Below are 14,785 nucleotides of genomic sequence, written 5' to 3' on the forward strand. Positions count from 1 at the left end.
TATATTATTGTTTTAAAATTTTTTTTTTTTTTTGAAAATTATGGACTTTATTTTTACAGTATTAATATTAAAAAAAAAAGTTATATGAAAAGACTATACTTACTTTTATAGTAATTTATAAAATTGTATATAAAGTAAAATAAAGCATATTTAAAAAGAAAGTATTCCTATCAAAATAATTAACAAACAAATATCCCGTATATATATAAAAAAAAAAGTTATTAGCTAAAGGAAATTATATAATAAAAACTTTAAGTATATGTATCTGCTCTTTTGAATTTTAAATTTTTATTAGCTCTGTTTTCTTTCCTTTTGTTAGCAGTTAAAACAATTCCCCAATCATAGGACTTTGTAGCAAGTGTTGTTACATCATAATAATTAGGTAATTTATAAACTTTTCTAACTTTTTTAAGTCTTTTTGATGTATCATCTAAACGTGAGATGTCTCTTGAAACAATTAATGCTATCATATTAAGTCCTTTTATTACTTCTAGTTCCATTCTCCAAAAACAGTTACCATTCATTGAGGTATTTGAAAGTCCAACTTGCCAGGCAAAATTAGATTCAGATATTTTTTCAAATTTTCTTGTTGTATTATTTGAAACACCAGTACCACCATTATTAAATGGTAAACAGACAGTAAATGCCTCTGCTGTATATAATCCTTTAGCTACACCCTCATTACAATAAGGCCAATCCCAAGAAAATGACTTGGGATATGGTAATGGTTCTTCTTTACTAAAAAAAAAAGATTTTAATTAAATTTAAGTATATATATAAAAAAAAAGACATACTGAATACTCATAAATCGTTCTTTTTTAGCATTTTTTATTTTTAATAATGGATCTTCAATACAAAGAGTATGTTTTATTCCAGCAACAGCTAATTGTATACCACTATCGTTTGAATTTGATGAATCTGATTTTTTTAATATTTTTTTAGAAAATGTCTTTATTGAATTAAGTTTATAAATTTTTGATGGTATAATAGTAGATTTTTGTATAATTTCTTTTTTAGAATTAGGAATAATACTATTTATCTTAGTTGATGGAGAGAACGACAATAATTTGGAGGAATTACTATGATCGTCAGAGGATATGTATTCATACTCCTCATTTAAATTATTGACAAAATTTTTTTTTTTATCAATAGATGTGATTGAATTATAAAGAGGGCTGGTATTAAGTAAATTTTGTATATCACTATCCGGTTTATCTAAAAGATCTGTCATCATTTTATCTTTTGTCAAATTTTTTTCATTCTCGTGAGAGGATTTACTATCATTACTTTCATTATCGAAGTTCATTTCCGCAATTGTGTGAGCACGAACCAAGTGCGAATTTTGAGGTGTATGTATAGGGTTAATAATTTCTGTTGTAGTAGAAGAATTATAATGTATTTGGAGATCTTCATCAGAAGATATTTCAAGACTTGAATCATAGTAATCCTCAGTTAACATTTTTTCTTTCCTGAATATATATAAATAAATATACTTTTTTTTTAAAAAAAAATCTTAAATATTAAGTAAATGTTATATATTTCAAAAATAATTAATAATTTAATTGATATAATTTATCTTTCTAAAAATATTTATAGATTATAGGTTAAAAGGTGATTGATATAAATTGATAAATGATATTTTAAAGTTTAACAATCAAAATTCAATTGTTTGTTAAAGATAAAAAAAATAAAATAGTTTATACAATCTTAATTAATAAATATTCAAACAATAAAATACAAATATAAGAGGAGCGTGTAAACAATTTATTCTTAATACTTATTATTTTAAAAAATTTTTTTAAATTATATAATTTTACAGTTAAATATTAAAATACTAAAAATATTTGTTGTTAATACGTGTATATATATTAATTAAAAATTAAAGCAAAAACATTTTTCAAGAAAGTAAAGTCAAGTATTAACTTTTATTTTTAAAATAATTTCTAGTTTAATTACACAATACAACTAGTAAACTTCAATAGTAAAATGTAAATTAAAATACAAAATAAAAACACAAAATTATCACAAGATTAATATAAATATTTTAATATAAATTTATAATATTTTTAAAATTTAAAAATCTGAAATTTGATATATCTTAACATTAATAATAATGATAAACGTATAACAGTTAGCTTTTTTAATCCAAACAAAAATGTTTAAAAGTTACAGATTACACTTTTTAAAAAGAATATAATATAAAATAAAATTGATAAAAAGAGTTAAACAATCTATGAAGAATTAAAAGACGATAAAAATAAACTTTGATTGATACATTTCATTACTCAAATACTTTTAACAATATTTTTAGTATAAAAAAAAAATAAGTGTAATTTAAAAATATAGAAAAAAGATAGTGACCATGTCATTTTAAAGAATAAAATACATATTATATGCAATAAACTTCTTATATTTTAAATAATATATTATTACTATCGTACATCATTTAGTATGGGATACTCCTAGATATTATGAAAATTATCTTATAGTTAAAATCACTCTTATTTTATTGCAATTATAAAAAGAGTAATATTAAGTATATACTATTAAATAATATTTCAATTATTATGTACAATTGACAAAATTATTGCAATATAATATGTAAATATAATTGTTTTCTTATAAATAGTAAACATTCATAAATAGTTGATAAATTTTTTTTTTTTTGCTACAAAATATTTTTTTTATTGAATGAATAATATATCTCATTAAATGTATAATAGTTAATATGAGATAAAAAAAAAATTAACAAAAACATAGATTTTTTTAAAACTAACATTTAATATTTCTTTTTTTTTGTTATACTTTTTATGATAACATATTCAATATATTCCCATATAGCTCAAAGATAATATTTGTAAAATACTTAATGTTTCATAACAAACAAAATGAAAATTTTTATAAATCTAGAAAGTTCACAAGAAAAAATACATATGTTTGAAGTGTCAAATATTTAGATACAAAAAAAATATTATTAATTTTTATTTTGACAAATATTATTATATGAGCCAACCTAACACTACTAGTAATATGAGATAACAATAATATAAAATTAAATCAAATGTTTATCAAATCTACAATATTTTTAAGTTTATTTTATATTGAATTGAAATCATATTTTTTAAATTAGTAGTATTTATCATAAATTTTATTATAACTTATTATATTAAAATAAGAACTATATCTATTACTTACTTTCAAAATTTTTTACGTTGATAATATCATTTATAAAATGGTACTACTTCATATATATATATATATATATATAAATTAATAAAGATATCTCTAGAAGCATTTCTTTCATTATAAATAAAACTTTAAATTTTGTAGTAAATAAAAAAAATTTATTACTTATAATTGAATGATAAGAATTAACTATATACATACGATATATAAAACTTAATTTAACTATTTAAAGTTTTACAATAATATAGAACATATTGTGAATAAGATTAATTATAATAATAAAAGACAGTATTTATAATTATTAATTTTATACTAAATCAAAATTAATTATCAAAATATTGGTAATATATAAAGTTATTTGTTTCAGTATCTGAGGAATAATAAAATTTTTCAAAAAATTACTTCATCATAATGAATTTTAAATAAATAAATCTAATTAAAAATAATATAATAATTTTCATTACTTCCATCATATTAATTTTATAAAATTTGCACCATTAAAATTATCAAAAGTGTTTATTTCCTATAAAAAAATTATAACATTCATAAATAAGCTTAACTAAAATTTTCCTTATCATAATACACATAATTAAAAATATAAAAAGCAGTAAAGATTAACAGCATAATAAACATATAATTTTCTACTCTTCAAAAAGCAGTTAAAAACTATAAACACTTTTAAATAACAACATTAAGAAAAATAAAACAATAATTTAGATAAAAATTTTTTACCTTTGTTTTTTTACATAATTAAAAATTTAACAATTTTAAAATATTCTAAAATTATTTGTTTTATAACCCGTTTTTAAATATTTTTTTTTAAATTAAAAATAATTTTAAGAACTACTGTACTTTAAAATATTTTATTTTTTTCTAAGATAAACTTATGATTCATAGAAAAACATTTTTAAGTACAAACAAAAACCAATTTATTTTTTTAAAAAAAGTACAATAATGTTCTTAGCATATGACAAAAAAAAAAATAGTTATATTATTTGCTCCTCACCAAAATAGTTAATCACTTGAGTTTCAAAATCATCTTTTTGAAGAAAAAATTATCTTAAGCATTATTTGCTTTTAAAAGTACCAGATTAATTTTATATGATTGATTTTTATATCAAATACAATTTTAAAATAATTTTTGTTACAAATTATTAAAAAATCTGAATAAGAAAAAGTTTTTGCAACCAATTATTAAAGAAATTATTATTTTTAATCATTTGAAAATATACTTTTATTAAAAATATCCTAAATTTAAATTAAATTACTTCGCGCCATTTCAACTTTTAAAACGATTGTTAAAAACATTATTCCAATTGAAAAAGTAGGCTGCATTAATTTGAAACTTTTATTTCATTTTTTAATTTTAAATTAATAATATTTCACTTACTACTATAACTTGATTTTTAAAATTTCCTTCAAATGGCTTTGTACACAGATCCAAATTGGAAACCAGCTGTTAATTATGAAGAACTTGCAATCAAAGGTTGGAATCATGGAATTGCTGAAATAAATGGTGAAAATCTTGCTTTTAAGATTGAAGATAAATTAGCTTTTGAGTTTCCATTAAATAGTGTATCAAATTGTACTGGACAAAAAAATGAAGCTACATTAGAATTTCATAGTAACGAAGATGCACCAATAAATCTAGTTGAAATGAGATTCCATATGCCTCAAGATGTTAATGCTGAGGAGGAAATTGATAGAGTAGAAGAGTTCAAGAAAGCTGTTATGGAATATGCTGGTATTGTCACTGAAACTGATCTTCCATTAGCTTACTTCTCTCAACTTTTATGTGCTACACCTAGGGGTCGTTATGACGTTAAAGTTTTTCCAACACATTTATCATTTCATGGAAAGACATATGATTATAAAATTAATTATCGTTCTGTAGATAGAATGTTTTTGTTATCACATAAGGATGGTAGACATGTTTTTTTTGTCTTATCAATTAATCCACCAATTCGTCAAGGTCAAACCAGATATCCCTTTATTGTTTTTGAATTTTCAAAAGAGGATATTGTTGAATTTGATGTAAACATGTCACCTGAATTATTGGAAAAAACATATGGTGGAAAAATAGCCTCCCATCACTCAGGACCAGTTCATGAAGTTTTTTCAAAATTTCTAAGGATTTTAACAAACAAAAAAGTTACTGTTACTGGGACATTTGTTAGTAAACAAGGAAATCAATCAATTGATTGTGCCTTTAAACAGGCTGCAGGATTTCTTTTTCCACTGGAAAAAGGATTTGTTTATGTTCATAAACCACCAATGTACATTCGTTTTGAAGATATCTTATCAATTAATTTTGAAAGGAGTGATCTTACCACTAGAACTTTTGACTTTGAAATTGATCTCAAGAATGGACAAACTGTAACATTCAATAGTATAGATAAGGATGAAAACAATCACCTCATTGATTATGTTCGTAGCAAGGGATTAAATGTTCGTAATGCTAGAAAGACACAAGATATTAAAGGAAGAAATGGTGGAGATGACTTTGATCCTTATCGTGAAGCTTTGAAGAAGGATGCCGTTAGTGATGATGATGAAGATGAGAGTGAAGATGAAGATTATGATGTTGAAAAGGATGAGAAGAAACTTGAAGAAAGTGGTTCATCCGAAGATAGTGCTGAATCTGAAGGTGATGAAGAAATGGATTAATCTAATTGTCATAAAAAAATGATGTAAAATTTTTTGGTTTTTGTAAAAAAAAATATTTAAATTTACTATAATCGTTTTTTTTTATTGCATTTTAAATATTAGAATATTTGAAATTTAAAAATATTAAGTGGTCTTCCAATTCTCTGACTTTTAAAAAAGTTTTTTTAGGGGGATAATCGGGTCGTTACAAAAAAAAACATTCGTTCTATTCAGCTTTGGTGGAGTCATCTTTTTCACAATTTTTATTTTAAAATTTTAATTATTTATTCAAATTTTGAGTAGTTGTTATTTTTAGTGGATTTTCAATTTTATTTTTGAATAAATTTTTGTTTACTTTTAATATGTTAGAAAAGATATTTTTTTTAATTCAAAAGGAAAATAATTTTCTATAGCAGCAAAAAAGAATCACTACAAATGACTCTTTGCAATAGAAAATCTATTTTATTTTCAAAAAATTTCAAAATAAAAAAACTATAGATTACAAATATCATAAACGTATTGATAAAAAATAATTTGATTCTTGAGATTTTAATATTGGAAGAAAAATCTCTTTTATAATAAAAAAATTTTTTATTTATTAAATGTTAAAAATATTATGTATTTAAAATGTTTTACACAATAAATTATATATGCAAATTTATATAATAAAACACATGCTATTTATTCTAATAAAGAGTTACTTAGGCATTTTTCATTCAGAAACGTATTTTATTTGTACAAGTGTGAATAAAAAATCATATAAATTAAAAAACTTTTTCAACTTATATTCCTAATGTCAATATTAATATTTTTTTATATTTATTATTGGAATTATTTTTATTTATATTCTAAATACAACAAAATAAGTGTTATTTTTTTGTTCATAAATATTTATATAAGCTAAACAGATTGAGAAAGTTTTTATTTAATTTGAAATAATGCTAACTTTAAACAACTATTAATAAGTAAAGCTTAAATAAAAATATATTTTTAAAGCTTTTTAAAATATTTCATATAATCTTTATCTAATTTTTTCACTGATTATTAAAATTTGTTTTATGGTGATTAAAATTTTCTAATTTATATAATTTATAATCTTTTAAACTTACATAGTAAGTATTCATATTTTTAAACTTTTTTTTTATATGGTATGTATATATAAAAATGTATCTAGTAAAAATATATATATATCAAAATAGATTATGTTGTTAAATAATGATAAATAAAATATCTTTTTATATTTCATTTAGCTTTTTAATGTACTTTTCAGCAACTAAAAACAAATTAAGAAATATCTGATATTTCAATATCTTTAACAAAATAGGAATTTTTTTATATATTTTGTTATGTTATTAAAAAACTTATATTAAATTTAATGCTATCCTTCTTCAATAACTATTGAATAGTACTACTTCATGTAAAATTTATTTTAAAATTTTTGACTAAAAAAAATAAAATTTTAACCTTCAACAATTATTTGTTTATTTTTTTTTCTTTCATTTTTATTATACAACAGCATCATATCTTAGCGGATATGAATTATTTGTTTTTTTTTTTTATATTTTTTATAATTGAAAAAAGTGCAGAGAGGAGAAACTTTGTTGATGTCGTCAAAGCTTGTACGTGCAATTTGGCAATATTTTTTAAATATAAATAGGAGAGAAATGTTTTAAAATATTATTTTATGAGATAAAATGTATGCATATAGTACATTAGTAGTCAGTTTGTTTTTTTAGGTGATAATCAATATATATAAATATTATTTTATTTAATTTATTTTTTTGTTGTTAAAATTGTTTATAATTTAAATATATTTAATAAAACTTTTTTTTTTTTACTTTAGATAATATTTTACCATGGTAAAACCAACTGTTGGAATTAATGGATTTGGAAGAATTGGAAGACTTGTTCTTCGTGCAGCTGTTGAAAAAAATACTGTTCAAGTAGTTGCTGTTAATGATCCATTTATCAATATTGATTATATGGTTTACATGTTTAAATATGACTCAACACATGGTAGATTTAAAGGATCTGTTACTCATGATGGATCTAATTTAATTGTACAACAAGATGGAAAAGATATTCATAAAATAAAAGTTTTTAATTGGTAAATAATTTCATTAATTATATAGTAATTAATTAAAATATTTTTAGCAGAGATCCAGCTGAGATTCAATGGGGTGCTGCTGGAGCAAACTATATTGTTGAATCAACTGGAGTTTTTACTACAATTGAAAAAGCTTCTGCCCATATGAATGGTGGTGCTAAAAAAGTTATCATTTCTGCTCCATCTGCTGATGCACCAATGTTTGTCATGGGAGTAAATCATGAAAAATATAATGCAGCTAATGATCATATTATTTCTAATGCATCATGTACCACTAACTGTTTAGCTCCATTAGCTAAAGTTATTCATGATAACTTTGGAATAATTGAAGGACTGATGACAACTGTTCATGCTACTACAGCTACCCAAAAAACTGTTGATGGACCATCTGGAAAATTATGGAGAGATGGAAGAGGTGCTGCTCAAAATATCATTCCAGCATCAACTGGTGCAGCCAAGGCTGTAGGAAAAGTTATTCCAGAACTTAATGGAAAACTTACTGGAATGGCTTTCCGTGTTCCAACACCAGATGTCTCTGTTGTTGATCTTACTTGTCGTCTTGAAAAACCAGCTTCAATGGAACAAATTAAAAATGTTGTTAAGGTTGCCTCTGAAGGTTCAATGAAAGGAATACTTGGTTACACTGAAGACCAAGTCGTCTCAACAGACTTTGTCTCAGATACTCATTCTTCAATATTTGATGCTGGAGCCTGTATTTCTCTCAATCCAAACTTTGTCAAACTTATCTCCTGGTATGACAATGAATATGGTTATTCAAATCGCGTTGTTGATTTAATCTCCTACATTAGTACCAGAAACTAAACAAAATATCCTGTAAACTTCTGTTTAGAAATATCAAAGTTTGAAGGAATACTATAAGATAAAACTTCTCCCATATATTTTTTTTATTTTTCTTTTAAAAATAAAGTTTTTGTAAAGTAAATTTTGTTAGACATTCTAATGGTTAAAAATTTGATCAAATATTTATAATTATTTTTTGCTACAACTTTTTATTTTTTTTTATTGATAAACAATTTTCAAAGTATAATATAACATCAACTAAAATAAATTTTACACAAGTACAAATTTTACAATTGTTTTGTATATTTATTTAATTTTTACATTTATTGTACCATTTTTTTTTTCGTATTTATTAATATGTCTATTAAATTTAAAAAATTACTTTTTCTAATTCACCAAATACTATGTCAATTTAAGTAATAGAAGTTGTTGTATCAAATTTAATATTATATAACTATCTTTTGAATTTAAAAAAATAATTGGAAATTTAAGCGATACAATAAAAATAGCAATAATATTTTTAATATATTTAATGTTTAATGTATTTTTATTAATTAAAGATAAAGTAAAATAACATTGTAATTGGTAAATAAAATTGAAATTATTTATCTTGCGCTAATTTGTTTAATTGGTGCCAAAATAAAAAAAAAAGTATTGTATGTTGACAGTTTGTGTATAATTATAAATTTCCCATCATTTTACTTTTACTTTATATCACAGCCAAATCAAGTTTTTAATTTTTTTTTCTATAGTTTATTATTACATGTTAGTACTAGATTTTGTCAAGATTCTTTTTTTTTCTTTTGGTATTTATTCCTTATTTTTTTTACTAATATTTTTAGTTATTACTTTTTTCTATTGATAAACCACTTTTAAAATTTGTGATTGGGGAAAAGATTATATTACTACCTGTTGAGGATTTATCATTTTAAATATTTGTATCAACAAAAAAAAATACTTATAACAAAATAATTTTTAAAACTTTATATAATATACAAAATTTAAAATTGAATAAAATTTTAAAATTAGTAATTTAGAGCTTTTGCATCTAAAATAAGTGATGAAGCACAGGGGAATGTAGAAAAAAGTTCCTTAAATTTATAATTAATAAAATACTCGTCTTTAATTCCAAGGTGAATGATTTTAATTGTTAATTTCTTTAAATAATCCATATCCTTCAAATTTAATTTAAAAAAACTAAAAAGTAGTGGTATAATGATGTTGTCAATAAGTATCTTCGATTCATATACTTTTTTATTTTTCAGAATTTCAATAGTTGTCTCAAGAAATGTCTGGGAACATTTTATTAAGAGTGACTTAACAAGAAGTACATTCTGTTGCATAGAAGTTAATAATTGTGTTAGATTAGAAAATAATTCTACTGTAAAATAAATAAAAAGATCAGTTTTTTCATAATTATCATTTTTAAAAGATTCTTTAATAATTTCACAAAAGTCATTTGATAAAATATGTGATATTAATTGTTTAGCCAAAACATTATTTACATCACTAATTGATTTAATACCACTGAAAACATAGTTGATTAAATATTTATTTCCTTCATTTAAATTTTCAATAGATGGATTTTCTAAAAATTCATCTGCCGTTGTAAATTCATCACCCACAAAATTGCACAATTGAGCAGATATTGAATATATCTTATCTTTTTTAATTTTAGGTGTTTCATTATATGTTAACAGTATACAAAACCATACACTTATAAAATTACTATGCCTAGAAAATATCTTTAAATCATTAACTAGTTTCAAATATAACTCAATTAATTTTATCAAATCATCTTTTGGAATGCGTTTAAATGTGAACTTGTCGTTGCATTTTAAAAGTATTACTTCAAAATATTTAGATAAATCAGCAGGAATCTCTTGAGATACAAACTTTAATTGTGAAGATATTACATTGTAAAGAGTTAAATCAATTTTATCCAAAAAATATTTTCTAGGATTAGACCAATATTCTATTAAACTCTTCCAACAACTATGCCATAATATTAAACTTTCATTAGTATTAAAAATATCTAGAAATGCATTAATGTTTCCACGGTAAATTTCAGTTAATGATGTTAAAGTAGTTTCAAGACAAGATTTAACATTGCACATTTCATATAAAAATTTATCGATTTTAATGCATTCTGGCAACATTGAAATACAATTAACTATACTAATAGCAAACTTTTTAAATGATTCAATATACTCAGTATTTTTTTTAACATTATTTAATTCCTTCTCAACGACAAGTATTGCATAAAGACGTAACCTTAAAATCCGATTTTCAATATCACATTTGTCCACATCATAATATAGTAATTGACTTATATTTTTAAAATGATCACCCCTTTGAAGAAAGTGTATGCCAAAATATAGTAAAACCAATTTCTTCAATGTTTCATTTGTTACCTGTTTTAATCTTCTAATATTCAATAAATGAAATATTTTACTTTCATTCTTTGTCCATACATTAGTATTCTTCGAAATTAGTAATATAAGTTTAACAAAAACACACCAAGAATGTTGATTTTTCCCATAAATATATTTGTCTTCAGAATAAAAATTTTTCAAATTACAATGTAAGGTATAAATATCTTCGGAGTCAAAAATATTTTCAAGAATATTGTCAATTGACGATTCATTAAAAGTAGGTATTAATGCATGTATTGAATATGTTATCAATGTATCACAATATTCATACTCCTTGACCGGTTTATTTAAGAGCATTTCATAAATGGTAAAAAGATAAACTGATAAATTTTCTTTTCTAGTTTGTACCAGCGATGGAAAAACATTCTTAGTTATCATTCGCAATGGAAAACACAATTGACTGTTGATATTTACAAATAGGCATAATGATTTATAAAAATTATGAAGAACCTCTAACAAAATAAAAAAGCAAGCTGGTGTTAACTTTTTATTTGAATTGTATAATGATATAACAAATTCTTCGTAAATATCACTTTCTTTTATTTTTGTTATTTGACACTGTGAAACAATTTGTATTGTCCTATCAACATGTTTCCAGAATTCTTTAAAATTTTTTTTACTTATTTGATAAATTGAATTGTGAAAACATGTACATAATGGTGTGACTATGAGCTTATCTGTAAACCAAGCTAACCCAATCAAGTAACCTTCAATTACCACATTTAATAATTTGGGCAATAAAATTAAACCATCTTCTAGATAAATTTTGTCTAAAGTTTCTTCTGTAGGAAAACTAAATATTTCTATTATTGATGAATAGAAAATTATATATAGATGGAATTTAACGTTCTACAATAATATTAAAAAAATAAATAAATAAATAAACAGTAAATATACCTCGTGAATATTATCATAAATTCTAACTCCCATCATATTTTCAACAATATCTCCCATATGATATAAACATTTTAATAAAAACTCACATATTTTTTTAAAAGATGCCAAACTATTTTCTTCAATAAATTCATAAGCTAAATATTTTAAATATTTAAGAAATTTTTTAACATCTGATAATAAATTTTTCTTTCTTTCATTTGATATTTTGAATTCAAAATCACTTTTAATTTCATCTAAAACAAATAAAAATTTGAAAATTATATCATTTAATTTATCTACTGCATCATTTTTGTTTATATATAATTCACCATCAAAAATTACAATACTATTAGGAATATTACTACATAAATTGTCAGAATTGTCATCAATGAGATTCAATGCTTCTTCTGGTACATATATTTTACATTCCAAGAAATCTTTTTTCTCCCAATCAACAAATGTAGATGATGAATTTTTTAAATTTAATTCCTGAGACATTTTAGCAAAAAAAAAAAAAAAGTTATAAATCACTTGAACAAGAAATGACAAAAATTTTTGTTAAGAGATTAAATATTGCGCGGGTATGTATATTGGAAAAAAGCATACATTATTATTTAAAAAAAATTTATTACTTAAAAAGATTATCAATTCTTAATAAAAAAAAAAATAATTATTTTTTAACTTTTTTAACAAAATCTTTTATTTCATTTTCAGCATTTTTTGTGGCTTTGTTAAAACTTTGAGCTGTATCATCACCAACATTCTTTACTTTTTTAGCAACATTTTCTGTTTCTGAAGCTCCTCTTCTAAAGAATCGTTTTGTTCTTTTCCAACATTTTTGACATTTAGTTTTCTAAAAAAAAATATAATTTTTTAATATTAATAATATTTATAATAATTGTAAACTTACAAAACTCATGACTTTTTGAAATAATTGATATGTATAATTTTTATTATTTATATTATATTTTAAGTATTTATATTCTATATTTGGAGTGGTTGTTTCTAATTGTTTACATCATAATGTGTAACCTTTTTAATTAAAACATTTTTATCATTCTTTAACAATATGTCTAAATTTATGGTTTTAAAGATTGGGTGTATTTTGTATTATAACTTGTTTTTATATAATCTTTATATATCAATTGTCAAGTTTGACTTTTTATTTTGTATAAAATAATTATATGTACAGAAAATGTTTTAGAAGATAAATTATATAAATAAAATTATCCCATAAATGGATTATTGGGATAATCATAATTGGGTTGACCTCTACTGAAGCTATCAATGTATCCTTTGTGATGCATCAAGGGACGCTTTGCAAAGATTATCTCAGGTTGACGATTCATTCTTGACATATATGCACCCATTTTAGGATAGTGTAATCCTGGAAAATACTTGAAAGATGTATATGGATTAAGAGTTATTAATTCAAGTCTTTCTAAGAAAGGCCATAACATTATATCTGCATAACCAACTTGTTTACCACCAAAAAAGGCATCTGTTAATAAAGCTTCAGCAGTTTGGAGGGCTTTATTTAAATTTGAATCAATGTTTCTCATAGACATTGAATTTGAATTTTGGAAAAATTGGTACATTACATTGGGAAACTAGAAAATAATTTAATAGAAATAATAAAAAAATTATAAAACATACTTGATTAAGTTTTTCAGTAATAATTTTTTGTTGTGCTTTAAGATATGGATCAGTAGGTAAAATTGAATTTGCTGAAAATATATCATCAAGATACTCAAGAATAACATTTGACTCTGTAATATATTTTCCATCATGTTCAAATAGTGGTACTTGTCCTGTTGGAGATTTACTTAAATACCAACTAGGACTTTTATCAGGATTTACATTAACAATCTCAACAGGAATATTTTTTTTGGCCAAATATATTATAGCTCTTTGTGCATAGGGGCAGAATCTCATTGCATATAAACGAAAAGTAGAAGGAGCTAAGTATGGTTCATATGATCCTTGATGAAGTGTTTTTGAATCAAAACCAACTATATTTGTACCAGGGAGTATATTTTTATTAATTGGAAATGAATTAAATGATCCTGATGTTTGTAATGTTGATGGAACATAGTTACTAAATGATTGTTGATATTTATTATTATTGGAATATGATCTAAATTGCCTTCCAGCAATTGATCTTGGCCTGGTATTTCCTTCAATAGCATGATATTTTTCATAGACACCATCAGCAATAGATTGATTTATGACTGGAGTTCCATCAAATGGTTGTTTTAAAATAATTATAGATGCCAATTCTGTTAAGAATTGCATGCATATAGCAGCAGAAGCGGTACAATTTGGTGATACCATTTATCTATAAAATTGATAATAATAAAAATAAATTTATAAAATGCATTTAAATATTATTTCTAGTAGTTAAAAGTTGGAGGATAATAATAAACAAGCTTAATCTTGACTAGTTTCCTACTTTTGTCAAGTGGTAAGTTGCAACAATATAATGTATCTTATGTATTTATTTATCCCTAAAAATATATCTATTGATCCTTAGGAGAAATAAAGTAAAAAAAAAAAAATTTTAAGGGGTGTGTAATTTTAAATTTTAAGTATTATTTGTTACTTTAAAGGAACATTTAAGTAAATTAAATGTAACAACTATGAGTATCGCTCTTAGTGATAATTGTTATAAGAGGTAGATTATAACTTCAAAATTTGATTGATATTTAAAAATCAAAAATTATTTTTATCATCA

The 14,785-nt window shown here is 22.4% G+C and overlaps 5 protein-coding genes across 5 annotated transcripts; 2 read left to right on the forward strand and 3 right to left on the reverse strand.

Annotated features, from left to right (window-relative positions):
• Window positions 1-251: 251 nt before the first annotated feature.
• Window positions 252-3,596, reverse strand: SRAE_2000333500 (Hypothetical protein; the record flags this gene model as incomplete). Its single annotated transcript, XM_024654516.1, has 3 exons — window positions 252-738; window positions 795-1,469; window positions 3,589-3,596. 3 exons carry the CDS (start codon window positions 3,594-3,596, stop codon window positions 252-254), a joined length of 1,170 nt encoding a protein of 389 aa, XP_024507880.1.
• Window positions 3,597-4,608: 1,012 nt separating this feature from the next.
• On the forward strand, window positions 4,609-5,853 carry SRAE_2000333600 (FACT complex subunit SSRP1; the record flags this gene model as incomplete). Its single annotated transcript, XM_024654517.1, has 1 exon — window positions 4,609-5,853. The coding sequence occupies one exon, from the start codon at window positions 4,609-4,611 to the stop codon at window positions 5,851-5,853; it is 1,245 nt and encodes a 414-aa protein (XP_024507881.1).
• A 1,835-nt stretch (window positions 5,854-7,688) lies between these two features.
• Window positions 7,689-8,761, forward strand: SRAE_2000333700 (Glyceraldehyde-3-phosphate dehydrogenase, testis-specific; the record flags this gene model as incomplete). Its single annotated transcript, XM_024654519.1, has 2 exons — window positions 7,689-7,939; window positions 7,987-8,761. 2 exons carry the CDS (start codon window positions 7,689-7,691, stop codon window positions 8,759-8,761), a joined length of 1,026 nt encoding a protein of 341 aa, XP_024507882.1.
• Window positions 8,762-9,765: 1,004 nt separating this feature from the next.
• On the reverse strand, window positions 9,766-12,549 carry SRAE_2000333800 (Hypothetical protein; the record flags this gene model as incomplete). Its single annotated transcript, XM_024654520.1, has 3 exons — window positions 9,766-12,024; window positions 12,073-12,305; window positions 12,381-12,549. 3 exons carry the CDS (start codon window positions 12,547-12,549, stop codon window positions 9,766-9,768), a joined length of 2,661 nt encoding a protein of 886 aa, XP_024507883.1.
• Window positions 12,550-13,277: 728 nt separating this feature from the next.
• Window positions 13,278-14,385, reverse strand: SRAE_2000333900 (Glutathione S-transferase, N-terminal domain and Glutathione S-transferase, C-terminal domain and Glutathione S-transferase, omega-class family and Glutathione S-transferase, C-terminal-like domain and Thioredoxin-like fold domain-containing protein; the record flags this gene model as incomplete). The annotated part of the gene is made up of 2 exons (XM_024654521.1): window positions 13,278-13,661; window positions 13,708-14,385. The coding sequence occupies 2 exons, from the start codon at window positions 14,383-14,385 to the stop codon at window positions 13,278-13,280; spliced, it is 1,062 nt and encodes a 353-aa protein (XP_024507884.1).
• Window positions 14,386-14,785: the final 400 nt, after the last annotated feature.

The sequence above is a fragment of the Strongyloides ratti genome (assembly GCF_001040885.1).
Source record: "Strongyloides ratti genome assembly S_ratti_ED321, chromosome : 2".
Lineage (NCBI taxonomy): Eukaryota > Metazoa > Nematoda > Chromadorea > Rhabditida > Strongyloididae > Strongyloides > Strongyloides ratti.